Raw genomic sequence first — 17055 nt, 5'->3', positions numbered from 1 at the left:
TGCTGCATATTCAACCTGACTGTTGTATGAAATCGACGAACAAGGTTTTGTCAATAAATAACGTATGGTATTATTTGCCATAATCATAAGGAATTTCTATATAGGTCGTCATTTTTTTTTTTATTCTCTGCATTATTGAAACTGTTGCATCATATACATAACATGATAATTATATAACTAGGTTAATTGTAAATAACTGTCATTTTGGTATAGTTTATCAATTGTTTCCTCTTCTATTTGCAACTGGTTTGAACCATAGATACCGGATTTTTACTGATTATTACTGAATATTTACTGTACGGAATCCTTATGCGCATATGGTGAACGTCCGTCCCACTGATACCAACTGGTAGGTTGGGGTACTGAATAATGTGGATGTAAGATTCTGTAGATGTACTGTGGTAAAATGTCTATTTATTGGTCTTTACTTCTCAGGTGCGACATACTGATCATTGCTTCTCAGGCGTGACAAACTTTGAAATATTGTAAAACGTACAAAGTCTGAACCAAACTGATAAATGACTGTCCAATTGTGAACCAGAACTATATTTAATCGGTTTAAGCCATTACTTATGTTACCGTGCATGTTTAATAGAATGGTTTAGGATACCAACTAAATTCTGATATATCTGTAGGCTATCGTTTGAGAATTCTGATATATGTTTTTCAGATTTCCTCTTTTCTATTCAGAAAAAATTGAGGCCTCAGGGAAAGGCTAGGTGGTCTGATAAAATGGTCCAGTTTAGTCTAATTACATACTCCTTTCAAGATCAGCCTTGTTGGTGGAAGCCCATAATTAAATGCGTCGGTTTCAAAGAAACTTGGGATCATTATCGGTACACTACATGTGTTACTGTTAATAAAGATCTCAAGGACTTGGTGTTTAAAGAGTTGTAACAGAAGATGAAGAACATAGAAGATACAGCTAGCTACAGGAGATTCACTGACCATAGAGGTCAGTGGGCCCTTCAGCGCAAGGGTTACTATCAAGAGTTTGGTTGGAGTGTGGAGGCTGAGTTCGACGAGAGCATCCTACTGTGGCACATAGCAACCGATCTTCTATTCCATGATACCGAAAATACCAACTGGACCTTTAAGGAACGGGGCATAAGCCAGCACATTTCAAACTACATGCTGTTCCTGCTCATCGTGCGACCTTTTATGATGCCTGCTGGCATTGGACAGATTCGATTTGGTGACACCTGTGCAGAGGCGGGAATCTTCTTGCAGCAAGAGAGTGATATAGAGAAGAGTAATGCTATAAAAAGGATGCTAGATGTGAACACAGAGTATGACCCAGCACTTGTTAAAGGTGATCGCAGCAAGTCAGTGTTGTTCAACGGATGCAGGCTTGCACACAAGTTAAAGGAACAATTGATCATTACGTAGGACAGTGAACAAGATTGGAATCAATTGTGGAGATTAATCAGTGTTGTGTGGGTCAAGATATTGTGTTATGCCGCCAGCAAATGCAATGGGCAGTTCCATGCTAAGCAATTAAGCAACGGAGGAGAGCTGCTCACTGTCATTTGGTTCTTGATGGCTCACTTGGGCATGGGAGAGCAGTACCGAATTGAGGAAGGTCATGCCAGTGCCAAGTTAATCGTTAGGAAGTGATACAAACCACGCATCAGTATTAATTTTTAATTACATTAGTTTCAGGAATCTTCATATTTGCATCTTTTTCCCCTTCAGCTGTGTTTCAGTCTGTGCGCTTTATGGTTCAGTTTGAAATTTCAAATTCTGTAATATAAGGTTTGTGTGATTTATGATTCAATTTAATTACTTCAGTATTAGTCTATTTGCTTGATTGTTCAGTTTAAATATTGTTTGACATTTAGTCTATATTATTATTCAATCAAAATGGTTGGGTGTGCAGTCTTTATGTTTTATGATTCAATTGAAATGCATTAGTGGTTAGCCGGTGTATTTAGTACAGTTTTAAGTGTTTCTGTCTGTATGCTTTATTGTTCAGTTTAAATAATTGTTGTATTATTTAATTTGTATAATTTATTATCCACTTTAAAAGTCTAGCTTGTAGTCTATGTACTTTATGGTTTAATTTAAAATATTCTAATGTTCAGTTTGTGTATTTTATTATTCAAATCAAACCTAAATGATTTTGTTAGAGTTAGTCGGAATATTGTCCGAGCTGAGCTTAAATGTTTTATGTGCTTATATTAAAGGTGGACCTTTACCTTTCTCTTTTTCTAATTTTATTTTGACTTGTTTGATTTTATTGTTTATTGTCTATATTTTATGTCCTATTATTTGTTGATTTTAATTTAATATCAGAGCTTGATCAGTTTACGGCCCAATTCAAGAAGCCCATTCCAATGCATGCATGACTAATCAACGAACACACCGAGTCTAAGAGGAGGATTAACTTATTTAATGCAAATACCATTCTCTATAAAATAAAGATGAAAATTATATGTGGTTAGGTTATATATTGTGTGATTAATTTCATGAATTAAATCAAATCATAATTCCAGATAAATTAAGCAAAAGAAATGATGTTTGGACGTCCAGTAATTATTCAAATGTTCCAAATACAGTAGAGATTCCATGAGAACAAAAACACACTTATACATCAATTGAAGGCTTAACGTCCAAAAAGCAGCTAGCCCAATTCTCCCCAAATTGGTAATTATTGCAAAAATAAACCAGATTGTATAAAATACTTATAACAAACACTAGCATGCTTCCTTTCTCACACACTCCATCGCACTTAATTGCTTTCACATCCTGGACTTTGCAACGACAACGGTGGCATCACCATTCATCCCCTCTGCACCTGACCTCGTCCATGTCTCCTTGAACTGTTCTTCAGTTACACCTGCACAGTTAAGATACATTCATTTTGTAAATTTGATTTCGAAACAGGCTATGAAAAATTTTTGTGCGCTTGTGACAGAGAAAAGATCAGGAACCATATATAATATACCTTTGCCCATGGCAGCGGTCGAGGAGATGCCACCTTGAACAGTCTTCAAGTACCTGTCATAATAGTTAGCCCCAGACCATTTCTGGTGTGCCAGAGTGTCTACTCCATTGTTTCTTTCCTCTCTCTGAATCCTCTCCACATATGCCAACATGCCACGGTGCGCAAAGTCTCTTGCAAAAGTATCCACCACAAGCGCATCAGCATGGAAACCAGCAAGGGTGATAAACTGCCAGCAAAAACCAAGCCGTGCAATTTTCGGTATGAATTCCACCATGTCAGCATCCGTCATGCCGGATGCATCCCAGTTGAATGACGGTGAAAGGTTGTAAGCCAACATAATTTCAGGGTGAGTCGCTTTGATGCCGGTTGCGAACTCTGTGCACTCATTGAGGTCGGGGCTTGAGGTCTCCATCCAGATGATGTCTGCATGGGGTGCAAATGCACGGCCACGAACCACGGCTGCTGCCACGGATCCACAGAATCGATAAAAACCCTCCCGGGTCCTTGGTAAGTCCCAGTCCCAGAATAGGTTGGTTACGCCAAGTCGCTCTGCAATTTCTCTTGCCTGAACAATTTAAAATTTGGTTTACTATTGAAATATGAAACATTAATGTTTGGATATTACATTTTAGTCGATTCAAATTTCAAAATGATATCAATTATATATGAAAAACTTATTGGTGGTGATAAGAATGTAATATTTCTTCTTCTTTTTTAAGATTTAGCTATAAATGCAACACTTCAGTAACAAAATTCTTCAAAGTTATAATAGAAATCTAATTTAAGCTTAATTGATTACCTGCTCATTAGAAAGGCACCTATCAAAGGTTGAGCAATTAGCCCATTCATTTAGTCTCCTCTGCTTCTCACTTTGCCCAACATTCATCCTCCTTATCGCCTCCACAACACAATCAGAGAAAGTCATAAGACCTGCATCTGCGCTCCATCGGTCCTCAATGGCTTGCAACTCAGCACCGGTCTTGCCGGACGCCATGGCATCAGCAAGGACGGTAGCCAGGGCTTTGCCTTTTAGAGCCGGGTTGGTCACACCAAGGATGAATTGGTGGTCTCTGGAGTCGACATTGGTTTGGATAAGGGTTGCAGCGACTGCATCAGTACGAGCAACTAAGAGGGTTTCCACACCCATGACATCAAACTGTAAACGGGCTGCCACCAAACGGTTAATGTGCTCGCTAATGGACACAAGCACCTGAATTGAGTTGATTTAGTCATTCAGTGACTGATATAATCAATGATTACTGTATAAAATTAATCAATATCTCTGAAATTCAATTGTTAACTATTATTTTTCTGTACTTGCTCAAATGAAAAGCATTTTTAAAAAAATATTGTTTATCAGATCATTTTGTTAAATTGGTATTTGCATGAAATTTTTATGCAATTTATTTGTTATTTCTTTATATTCTGTTCTTGTACTTTATATTGTCAAGTTTTTCGTACAACTTTACCTTGCCAGCCATGTGGCCGCATTTCTTTGTAACCGATGACTGATCCTCAATATGCACCCCTGCTGCGCCGCGCTCAACAAACAACTTGCAAAGCTTAACAGTTGCTGTTGTACCACCAAATCCAGTATCACCGTCCGCAATGATCGGCTTCAGATAGTCAACATATGGTGTGCGTGCACGTTCATCGCGCGACATGCTCATGCGGGCCTCACGCTGTTTGCGGTCATGATATTGTTGTGCAAAAAATAGATGCTCCACTTTGTTCGGCACAGTGTCATACGGGTAGTCGGCTAGGTCGGGCCCTGGCTCGTTGCTGCTGGTGTGAGTTGAGGAGCATTGCCAGCCAGAAACATAGATTGAATCAAGATGCTTGGCCATCATAGTTACCTATATTATTATAAAATCAATTGATTAGGAAAAATAAAGGAACTAACCCATAAATTGATCTTAAGTGCATTTGTAATGCCCAACAAATTAATGAATAAGTAAAATTATTTCCATTTACAAGGGCTACTTTATAAATAAATAATACAAAGCAATATATCAAAACATATATATATTCTAATATGTTGACATGGCAGGTTGTCAATAGCTTTTTTCTTTTTCTTTTTCTTTTTAACAGTGGCCTTAATTTACACAAGTTATGACATCATACTTCTGAATTTTGAAGGAACCAATTAATTTATCAATAACTAATTAATATGATCCAAAATAATTATAGAGAGTGACAACCTGAACAGGGTCAAGGGCGCCGAAGGTGCGGGAGGCAGTACCATTGGCCTGGTGTGTCTTGAGGGTGCGCCACAGCTTCTTGGCGAGCTCATTGGAGGCGTAGCCCTGTTTGAGAGTACCACGCAGCATCACAACATCACGGGCGGAGTATGGCCGCTTGGTCAGCCTGAACCGCTCGCTGTTCCACCACGCCTGCACCTCCGCCACCTCTGACTCAAACCTCCCTTCCTCCTCCATTATCTGCATTAGCAGTCAATTAAGTCAAGAATTATTGAAGTTAATTTGTTGTTTCTGCATGCATGTTAATTAGAGAGTATTAAGTTTTGATCATTATAACTAACAATAAGCGAGTTTTTTTTGAAAGCCTAGCAGCGGCTGCCAGGAAAAACAATAAGCGAGTTAGTCGATATTAACACTAGTAGTTCAAAGTAACAATCTGCTATAATTAGAAAGAGGTCGATTGATCGAAATCAATTCGAAGATTAACTAGATCAAAACATGCAGATGCCTCGGATTGAAATCTTTTTGTACTATTTTACAGAACTGATCTGACCTATACCAGTTTCATTTCAGGCCGTATAATTCTACAAATCTCACTGATATGGAATCACCTGTTAGGTCTATTGCTAGTATGTCAAAAATATAAAACCTTATGAAAATTCTTTAATTTCTTTTTCTCCTCTTGGCAACCGCTACTGACTTTCAACATAATCACTAATGATACAAGTTGAAGAGAAAAATAATAATTTCATTGAAATTTAGATGAAATTGAAACAAACCAGAGAAGGCACAGAGAAGGATGAAGCCATGGCAATCCCTTAGGATAGGAGAGAAAATAAAGAGAGAGAAATGTAAAATGATTTCTTAGAGACTACAAATGCTTCATGCAAAGTATGATCTCCTCCCTCCTTTCCTCTTCCTTTTATAGGAGAGAGAAAGGTGATCGATAACCTTGGAAGTTGGAATTATGAACCATGACAACAGCAAAATTTTATCTCTAGTCCCTCATCCTATTCGATAATAAAAACAAATTTTACCAAAGAGGCAAACACTTTTTAACCAAAATACCATGTAATCTCTTATCTGTAAGCTTCGCACAGTAGCCCTTGTATAAGTGTAATATTGCAACTGCAATAAATTTTAAAAATTGGTCTGTTTGGATTGATAAACCTGAATTGTCTAATTTGATGTAACAAATATATATAAATATTACGTACAGTGTGTTATTTATTTTCTTAGTACATAGCAGCTAATTATTGTTAACATTTATAATTTTAACTTAAAAATTATTCTAAAGAAAAGAAATGGTAAAGTAAATTGACAGTTTGACACCTAATTTAATTGACCCTAACGTAAATGATAACCATAACATCCAACGTTACGTTTGTCAAAATAAAAAAAAAAATACAAAATTGATACTATAAATTTGTTGGCAATTTATCCCAATTCAACAAAAGTTGGATTTAAACGAGTTTATGTAATTATCTTAATATAGTTTAGATGTGAATATATAGAATCCATCAATATAACTGCACTCTCGGTCAATTAAAATTTTGCGTTAACCAGTAGAAAATAATTTCCCCTTTGTTATGGATGTAGCAAATCTAAATAAATTAAATACAGAACTAATAATGGTAAATATGCAAAAGCACACATCAAACCAACTAGTTGTTACACGGTAACGGTTGCACTTAATTCAAACACGATAGGGAACTGAGGATGTGGCACGACATCATATATAGCCAAATAGTTGCTTTAAATTTCAGATTGGTTCATGGAAGAGGTTCATGCATGTGCTGTTCACTATCTGACACTAGCGATATAATCAATTAAATAACTAGTTGTAGAAAATAACAATCTTTTCTTCAAATATTTATTCGTTTCTACAAAGATGTGATCAACTATCAATTTATCGGAATTTTACAATTATGATCCACAAAAATAAAAACAGGAGCAATATTTATAAGGATGGTGAATACAAATTTTACGATACCAGCATTTTATATATTTAGTTTTATTTCCAAAAATGACTTGCATACACAGTTAATGTGAATGAGATGAAATAAGCTTCCAAGTGTGAGTTCAAGTTATGAAGGTGAACTCTCTTCTAAATAAAGTAATTAATTATTTTGTTTATTACTGAAAATATTATTTAACCCTTCAAAATAATTTCCATTTAAATAAAAATAATCAGTTTTTTATTTAATGATTAAGATAATATTTTATATATGGTTTGAAACTCGTACGAGTGATCTGATATCATCTTTATCTACAAAAAATTATTCTTGAGAAAGTATTATTAATTTCATAATTCAGAAAGGAGACATGATTGCTTGAAATATTTGAAAATATTTTATAAATGAAGTAAAAGAATAACAATTATTTGAATATTTCGAACTCTTAGCTTACACAGGAGATATGATGCAGTTAAGAAAAATTAGGAAATAGAAACTTTTGAATATACAATAATTTTAACAAAAAGATACATGAAAAGAAGCCTCTATTTTTTCTACCTCCATCATGCATTCATTTTTTAATTTTCTAATAGCAAAACTTTCAAAACTCATATGACAAAATAAAATCGCCAATGTAAACCATATTATTTATTCAACATGTCAATAAAAAATTATCACTTTTCTATTTTGTTATTATATGAATTAATAAAGTTGAAAAGGCAGCATTCATAAATCTATAAGTTGAAAAAGCATTGTTTCATAAATTATCCTTATCAGTATGTGTATCTTTGTAATCTCTTGATGTCAATCAAAACAAACTCAAAACATTATAATATTTTTCATATACATTAAACAAATTAGATCATATCTAGCAATTATATTTTGACATTTCAGTTATGAATTTTTAAATCATTAAAATTCTAAATAATTAAAGCATAGTAAATACATAAAATACGAAGACATTTCAATCCTCCACATGAATTAAATATTTGATCTATATATTATAAACCTCGAGAAAGAACTAATCAACACTAGAGATATGATGCTCGAGATCATATAAATTTTAGAATTTAACTTTTATTTAATAACTGATACTTGGATAAATAAATAAATTACTATTATATTTTATATCCTAAAAGTCAAGCCGCTAGCTAAAGCATTCCTATAAATGAAATAACGGTCCATGTGGATAAGAATGACAACCGAGTCAACACTGATTTGCTCGATCACTTCAGCTGGGTGTGGACTACAAGTTAATGCACCGTAGCGTTTTGGACTGTTAAACCCATCACAGACACACAGATACAAAACAATTCATTCCTATCAGTTTTTCAAACAAAAAAACAAAACAATTCATTTTGTTAAATAAATTTAAAAAAAAAATTATTTTGGAGTCATCATAGGTCCCTTAGAAGATTTCGTTGCAAATTCAAAGGTACGCCTTTTGAGACGAGAACATCATCTTATCTTGAGCCCAATCTCTCCATTTGCATCCGCCATCAATCGAATTCGTATCCTCAGCATTAACTAAAAAAAGAATCTTTTGAGTTAATGCATCTGGACCGTCTAATTCACTTTAAGATACGTGCAGATTAGATTCACACTAACATTAAAGGGCTCCTAAATTATAAACCGTGGTCGCATTGGTTCCGTTTAAAATTAAACGGCCAAGATACATTAACTCAAAAAATGCTCTTTTGAGTTAATGCAGACGATACGGACTCCAATCAATTAATATGTACATGGATGTTCGTTGAGTCCGCATCGTTTGCATTAACTCGAGCATCTTATGAATTAATATATCTCAGCCATCTAATTTTAAACGAAATCAATTTAATTCTTACTTATAATACAGGAGTCTTTTAATATTAATACAGATCTAATTCGTATGTATTATAAAGCGGATTGAATAATTTAGATCCATTCATTTAAAAGATTTTTTTTAGTTAATGCAGAGAATACAAATTCATGTTTGTCAGTTCCAATTTAATTAGTTTTAAAGAGAATCGGTTTTTTTTTTATTAAATGAGTCAATTCAATTTATTATGTTTTAAAGGTAAAGTGGCAACTTATTGTCTTATAATTTTTATTGATAAAAAAAGATATTTACATCAAAGTTTAAACATATATTTACATTATAATACGATAAAATAAAGATGACTCTATCTCTAATTGTACTTCTCTCTGTCAGACTCGTTTGATCGTGTCAAATCCATCTGATCAAAATCAATAACTCACAACTTGATCCAGTCCACACTTCTCTGCTAGACCTGCCTGATCTTGTCAAACTTGGATCGAGATCAACAACCCGCCGATGACGATCCATCCGTACTTCTTACACATTAGATCCTCTCACAAGCAACTCTCGATCAAACGACGAGGCCAGCAATCCTCTCATTGTGCGCATGGGACCCTCCTCCTCCTCTAGATGTGCATCTAGGACTCCTTTGAACTAGGATTTTACGCGTCCAACCCTCTCGTTGTGTACATAGGAGCGCTTTGAGCTAGGGTTTCGTACGCCCAACTCTCCCACCGAATGCATTGCCTCTGTCGCGTGCAAAAGACCCCTATAGGCTAGGGTTTCACGCACCCAACTCTTTCACCGCACACATCACCTCTTGTCGCACCCAAATCCTTTGGTCTGGATGGCGGGCTTGGGAGAGGGCATGATGGGAGGAGGAGGAGAAGAAGAGGCTGGCAGTTAGGATTTTCTCATAATCACCTAGTGTTTTCCCTCGCGTCCTTTACTTCTCCTCGGTTTGATTTATTTTTTGAAAATTATTTAATTATTTGGTTTGATTTAGTTTAGAAAAAAAAAACGTTACACCGAATTGATCAAAAAAATGAATATAATTATTTTATTCCTAATAGGAATGTTTTCTTTTTCTTTGAATAGAAAAATCATTAATTCCGGATTCAATTATATATATTAAAATAAATTTTTTTGAACTTATAAGAAAATAAAAAAATAACAAAAATTGTTTATGTTTTTATTATCTTTTTTCGGTTCAACTGAATATACAAAAATTTAGTTTAGTTTGTTTGATTCAATTTTTAGTTGAATTGATAAATTTATTTTGGTAGGTTCGAATTATTTATGAAAACCGAATTAAATTTTACTTTGTCTAATTTATTTTAATTTTATCTGAATTGAACCAGATAACTTTTTAATTTGCCTATTTTATTCTCGGTTCTCACCATTCGTAACTCTAATGGATGGACCATGATTTCTCAAAATGGAGGGACCACCGATCTTTAACTCGTACCCAGCGCCCCTTACGTGTCACTGTGTCATATTCTTCTATATACTATAAAAGAATTCGTATCCCCTCAGGTTACCTGACTGAGTAGAATTGAATCGGACGATCCGAAAATAGTACTGCCCCTACTGCCATCCGAACACCCCCCGACTGAAATTAAATCTGGACTGTCCATTTCAATTGTGTTGAGTCAGGTACCTGGGAGGATACGGATCCAGTATAAAAGAATTTGTTGGGAAGAGATTAATTTCATTGGAGCAAGGCTAGCATGGGACGTGCTCACCGAGGCTCTTCAGTGAGCAGATTTCTTCAGCCGTCCGATCAGTTTCAGATTCGTGCTATCATGATTTGATATGTGCGCTGAGCATGACGGAAATTTTAATAATTTCTCCGTTTGATGCTTGGACGCTGAACGATTAGAAAAAGTACCGCCTCCATTAGATGCCTTTTTCTTCTCGCTCCGAGTCCCGAGTCCCGACCACACTTCTCGCTCCGGACTGTTTCTTCAATCACGCCGCTCACTCACTCTCTCTCTCTCCCCATCAGATTTGCTAGTATGACATCTGTACTGCAAAAGGTTTGAAAAAAATGGCACAGGCCTTTTTCTATAGTTGTGTATTTTACCATCAATTATTTTCAATTTTATTTTCAGTCATTGACCAAGTTTGATGTTTTCATTTTATTTTCAGATTCAATTTGAATTTCATATTCCTGTGAATCCTTTAACACTATTTTCTTTTTGAATTCTCTCCCTTTGACACTAATATCACCTCAATTTATGAATAAACATGGCACACAACAATATTTAATCAAAGAAATCAAACTATTAGGTATTTTCTGTATAAATAAATTCATTGTTTTTTTTATTATTCAGTTTTTATTGTATATTCATATACTTTGATTTATTAATTTCAAAATCTTAGACTGTTAAATGCATTTTTTAACAACTTTTATTATAATAAAGAATTTGGCAAGGAAGCTTATAAAATCTTGGACTGGTACAGCACTTGTGTTTCCTGTTTATCAAAATTGAGGTAAGGACAAAACTTATGACTAAAATTGAAAGTACTCAAAAATGACTAAACAGAAATATGACTAATCAAAAGTATAAATGAAATATCAACAAGCATGAGATAAATTGAAAGTATAAACGAAATTGAACTGCATACATCAAAAGCAATAGAGTTAAATGAAATAGCAAAAATTACCAAAAAAACCCTCTAATTCATACGGTAAAACATTCAGTCTAAACTAATATAAAAATTATCTTCACTCTCAAATCAGTCATACTCAGCTAAGTGCATACTGGTATAAAAGTGCCATAGTCATTTTCAATTTCAAATTCACTATCATCTTCGTCATCATGCGCTGTAGAAGCACCTGTTAGACCCTTGCTTGATGTTTCATTGCTAATTCTCTGCAATTGAGAAATAAAATAATTAAGATCAAGAAACAAGCATAAAGAATATTGTAGCCCATAATTGGACCTCACATTATTGTAGAACTGATTTCTAAAAGTTGAAAAATAAATAACTCAGGTTATGTGGAAAAGTATTGTTCAGATTTGCAATCAGCACTAGTTCATATAAAAGCCTTTGCTAATTGAAGTACAGCTAGATAAAATTAAGCAAAATCGATTCAATTTGAGAGGGCGAGAGAGAGGGAGAGCATACCAAAAATGGAGAGGAGCCTTGAAATGGTTTGAAACCAGCAGACGGGAGAGACAGAAAGAGTGACAGGAGAAGCACTGGCGTCAGGTCGAGGGCAAGGCTGATAGTAAAAGCAAGGGTGGCTGAAGCGAGTATGAGACAGACAAAGCTGTGGTTGAGGCGGGAAGAGGAGAGCGCGAGGGGCGGTGGAAAAAGAAAATTTCACAGAAGGAGAAGGAGAGGTGGGGGTAAAAGAAAACCGCAAACCATAGGAGTCGGAATTGGCAACTGTTCCGACGAGAGGAGGGAGAGGGCGAACAATGGAGAGGAGACGAGACGAAAAAGAAGAAGACGGAGAAAATTTGAACCTTCCGTCTGTTTGCACGTCCATTCTCAGCGCACATCATCAAATCATGTTGCACGAATCTGAAATCGATCGGACAGCTGAAAAAATCTGCTCACTGATGAGGTTCGGTGAGCACGTCACATGCTAGCCTTGCTCATTTCACTGAGTAGAAGTGTAGAACTAGGTGTTTCTAAGCTAATCAAAGTGTTTGATGAGTTTAACTTTAAAATTTATTAAATCTGTTTCAAATGACGAATTCGAACTGTTGAAATTCGTCTACCTTACGAGTGATGAGTTTACATGTAAAAATTTTAAATATTCGAATTAATTTAGTATAAAGTCAAATAGTCAAAAAACATTCAAAAAATGAATGCACTAAAATTAATTTATTAACCTTCCAATTTTAACCGATTGACTTTATACTAAACTAATTCGAATGTTTAAAAATTTCACATGTTCACACGTAAAATAGGCGGGTTTTAACGGTTCGGATTCATCATTTGAAACCGATTTAATGGGTTTTGAAGTTAAGCTCACCAAAAGAACACCCTAGTTCTACTCAATTTCATTTATCCATCCATCGTTAATCGTTATGCATTTATATGCTACTTATCATGAGGAGCTATTATGGAAAATCTCAGCCGTCTGGGCGTCTGATTTTATTTACATTATATTATATTATATGGATTAATTCATTTAGTTAGTATCTATAGATCGGATTACTAATGAGGAATTTAGTAATTCCTGCTAAATTGTTACAACTGTACCAAAAATAGTAAAATACTAAATGGACAATTGTAACTCTCTCATTAATACAACATGTATATACTTGAGATGAAAAGGTAGGGATCAAACTATCTAGTTTTACTTTGATGATACTCATGACATAATTGTTTTTGTATTCTCAGCACTAATAAATCACTATGACAATATATTTTATCTGTGAGGATAAAAAAAATTATTATTGAGGATAAACCTTTGCCAACTATAAATATCGTTATTTTTAATGGTATGAAAATTACTGATGAGAGCATCCGCAGAGTACCGACAGTATTAAACATTTTTATTCTCGCAAATAAAAATGATTATTATAGTATATAATATATATTGAAACAATTCGAGCGTGGCTCTTTTTCTCTTAATTTCTGATATATCGTTTCGAGATAATTAGCTAATCTTTATTTAAAAAATTATAATTTCATCATTACCTTTTAAAATTAATATCAAGTACGTAGCTAGTTTTATAGAGAAATTTGAAACACATAAACATAATTTGTTGCATATCAAAGATATAATTAACGTAACATCATAACGTACACTTGATGCATGTCTGAAGCGAACGCGAAACAATAATCGCAATATGCCCATGTCGCATTATTGGCAATTTTTAATAACATGTTTTGTATAAATCAGACGGATATATGCAACAACCATAACAAATAATTTAATTATAACAAAGTTGAAATATTGCATTCAATCAATCAGTTAAAATATTACTGATCCACGTAGAAATTCTTTCATCATTTACTATATTTATCATATCTTGAAACTTCAAAGAAAAAATTAAAAAGAAAGAAAGCAAAAAAAATTCAAAGATCCTTCCCATGCATGCATTCTCACGGACCTAATTGGGATAACGTACATTATCTCCTCCTATTATATATCCTATATGCAAGGAATCATGTTGCCTTCGCTTCGGACCCTCAATTCATGGAGTGCAAATTAAATTTGTGCATTAAATTAGACTTTAATTTTTGTTTTTATATGTATATTTTATGCATCACCTTGCTCTGCCACTTCGCAAGTCTTTTGGAATTTGTTATATGGTGACGGACTGACTGTGGAAACAGTTGCACTGGATATATATCAGACTTTCTGGATAACTGTCCGGATTATCTGCGGCACGTTTTGTGTAGTCACTATGTGCATGATCCCCAATTAGATGGACATTTACACATTTATGAAGAATAGAGGAAGGGATGGGTGGTGAATAATAGAAAGAAAGATTGTTTGATTAATTAAAATTTAGAATGTTAATGACAAATTCGGTGATTGTAGATTTGTGACAAAAAAAATTGAATGAGAATTATATAAGTAAGATATATTGTTAGATATTTGTGTCTTTTTCTCTAACAATATTTGCAAAAAATGAGTATCATATGTTACACTTTAATTAGTAAGGAAACCGATTCTATTGATTACAATTATGTAAGATTAAATATTTCTCCATTGTACCCTTCGCCTTTATTATAATTTTATCAATCAAACATGATTTGAAAAAACAAATTCTTTTATTTTCATTGAACCTAGCTTCCTCTGCTCCAAACAAGGTGTTAGAATTTTATATCTCTCCATGCATGGTCTATTTTATTAGTTTGTGCTAAACTTAAAACTAATAGGTAGTCTATAGAAGATCGACTTAGGAATTGAAGTGACTAAGTTTTGCGAACTAAATTAATTTGGATGATATTTCAACAAAAACTGTAAAAAGTACATATATTTATTTCAACTACATTTTTTCATGGGAGAATTTCACGCATATCCCCACAAAAGCTTTAAAATTACATATTTTCCGTTCTAAATTTTAAAATTACATATTTCTCCCTTTCAAAAACTCACATATTTACCCATTTTATTGTCTTTTATATTAAAACTCATTACAAATTTATAAAATACATATTTTACCCTTCATTAAAAGTATAAAATACCCCATCGAACTCAAATTTGAATCTCAAGGTTCCTCTACCGTCTGATCCGCGCGTATCGCAATAAGATTATTACATGTTCGCTTCAAGATTTGTGCTAATCTAACCCACACGGATCTCAAAGCAATTTTGATCCGCGTGCATCCCATTAAGATCTGTGCACATTGCTTCAATATTTGTGTTTTATTCGCTTCAAGATTTCTGCTGATCTAGCACGCACGGATCTTAAAACAATTCGAACGGTAGAGGAACCCTCAAATTCAAATTGGAGTCGGATGGGTATTTTATGCTTTTTAATAAAAGGATAAAATAGGTATTTTATAAATTTAGAAAATGTTTTAATATAAAAGACAATAAAATAGGTAAATATGTGAGTTTTTGAAGTTTAGAAGGGAAAATATGTAATTTTAAAATTTAGAGGGGAAAATACATAATTTTGATATTTTTGAGGGGTATACGTGAAATTGTCCCTTTTCATATATCTTAATTACACAAATATTAACAGATTTAGTTATTTACTACAACATTTCGCCACATTATATCTTAATTATCATAATTAATTAACGCAACTAAGGTAACTTTTAATATCTAATTGAGGAGGGTACTTACAACATTTGTAGGTTATAATATCTTACAATGATTTGGTTTTATAATTTTTAAAGTTTAAACAGTCAATTCAAACCGTTCAACATGATCTCTATATTAATATATACTTGGAGATCAAATTTTACATTTTTTTGCATTTTTTATTATTTATTAAATACTTTACAAAACTGTTGTTTTTCAATCGTCCAGAATTGTCTAAAAATAATAGTTTTGTAAAATACTTAATAAATAATAAAAAAAATTCAAAAAAATGGAAAATTTGATCTCCAGGTACTTTTTAATATAGAGATTATGTTGAACAGTTTGAATCGACTATTTAAATTTTGAAAATGGCAAAACTAAATTGTTGTAAAATGTCGTAACTTACAAATGTTGTAAATGAATCTCTCCTCTTTTATATGTTTCAAGGTAAGTAGGAATAAAATTTAATGATCCCCTTGTGATATTTGAGATATAATATATCAGTTGTTTGATGTAATTTAGATATATTTTCGTGCTTTGATTGGTCAAAGCCACAGTCATTTAAATGGCGGATGCAAAGTTTGGTTTACATCAAGTTTTGATTGGTGAAAATAATTTTTGGGGCTCACAAAATCAATACAAACAACTTTTCAGAAAAAAAAAAAAAAAACTGAATGTGTTCGCCATTTAACGTTGCGGACACTCAGAGCATCTATATATATCCTTGAAACTATTAGAGTTTCTAATATGATGTGGCAGTTTCTAATCCAGTTTCAGGGATGTGGGAGAGTTTCTTATTTAGAAACTATGCAGGAAAGTTTCTTATTAAGAAACTGTTTATAAACTCTATATTAGCCAAATGATTGGCTCAAATTGTTTCTCCCTTTTAATTTGTTGCTGACGTGGCTTAATAGAAACTCTAAAATGAGTTTCAGAGATGTGAGAGTTAGAAACTTTAAATACCATAATTTCTAAAAAATAGTTAACAGTTATTTAGAAACCCTTTTGAGTTTTAGGGATGTAGATGCTCTCAATTCAATTTATGTAATTTGCAGCGTCACGTTGTAGCTGAGTTAAAAAAAAAAAATGTGATTATTTAGTTTATCTATTTTTTTATAGTATATTTAAAATTTTCGGAATGGTACATGATCGAGCAAACACAGAAGCAACCATGGTGAAAGTCAGCAATCAATCAATTTATTTATTTGTTAGATAGATAGGAATTGTATATATCGGTTGAGTCTTATCTTTCGTATTTTATTTCTCCATATTTCGAGGAGAGCGGAGGCTGAGATCTTATCTATAGCTATGATACAAGATAACGCTCATTTGACGGTGTAAGCTTTAGTCATATCATATATGCTCATGAATTAATGAAGCTAGCTAGCCGAAGATCATATATGATGTCATACAAAACCCTTAGTC

At 33.5% G+C, this 17055-nt stretch overlaps 2 protein-coding genes across 2 annotated transcripts; one reads left to right on the top strand and one right to left on the bottom strand.

Annotated features, from left to right (window-relative positions):
* Positions 1–667: 667 nt before the first annotated feature.
* LOC144552628 (uncharacterized) lies at positions 668–1801 on the top strand. The gene has a single exon (XM_078300617.1). It carries the CDS (start codon positions 904–906, stop codon positions 1387–1389), a length of 486 nt encoding a protein of 161 aa, XP_078156743.1. The 5' UTR covers positions 668–903; the 3' UTR covers positions 1390–1801.
* A 713-nt stretch (positions 1802–2514) lies between these two features.
* ICL (isocitrate lyase) lies at positions 2515–6145 on the bottom strand. Its single transcript, XM_078301009.1, has 6 exons — positions 5928–6145; positions 5149–5388; positions 4417–4803; positions 3747–4157; positions 2948–3512; positions 2515–2839 (listed from the first exon to the last, which is right to left on the bottom strand). Exons 1-6 carry the CDS (start codon positions 5955–5957, stop codon positions 2742–2744), a joined length of 1731 nt encoding a protein of 576 aa, XP_078157135.1. The 5' UTR covers positions 5958–6145; the 3' UTR covers positions 2515–2741.
* Between the last annotated feature and the right edge of the window lie 10910 nt (positions 6146–17055).

The sequence above is a fragment of the Carex rostrata genome, chromosome 4 (genome assembly GCF_964058835.1).
Source record: "Carex rostrata chromosome 4, lpCarRost1.2, whole genome shotgun sequence".
Taxonomy (NCBI): domain Eukaryota; kingdom Viridiplantae; phylum Streptophyta; class Magnoliopsida; order Poales; family Cyperaceae; genus Carex; species Carex rostrata.
Note: the sequence above shows the minus strand (reverse complement) of the source record. Positions and strands in the feature narration are given on the sequence as shown.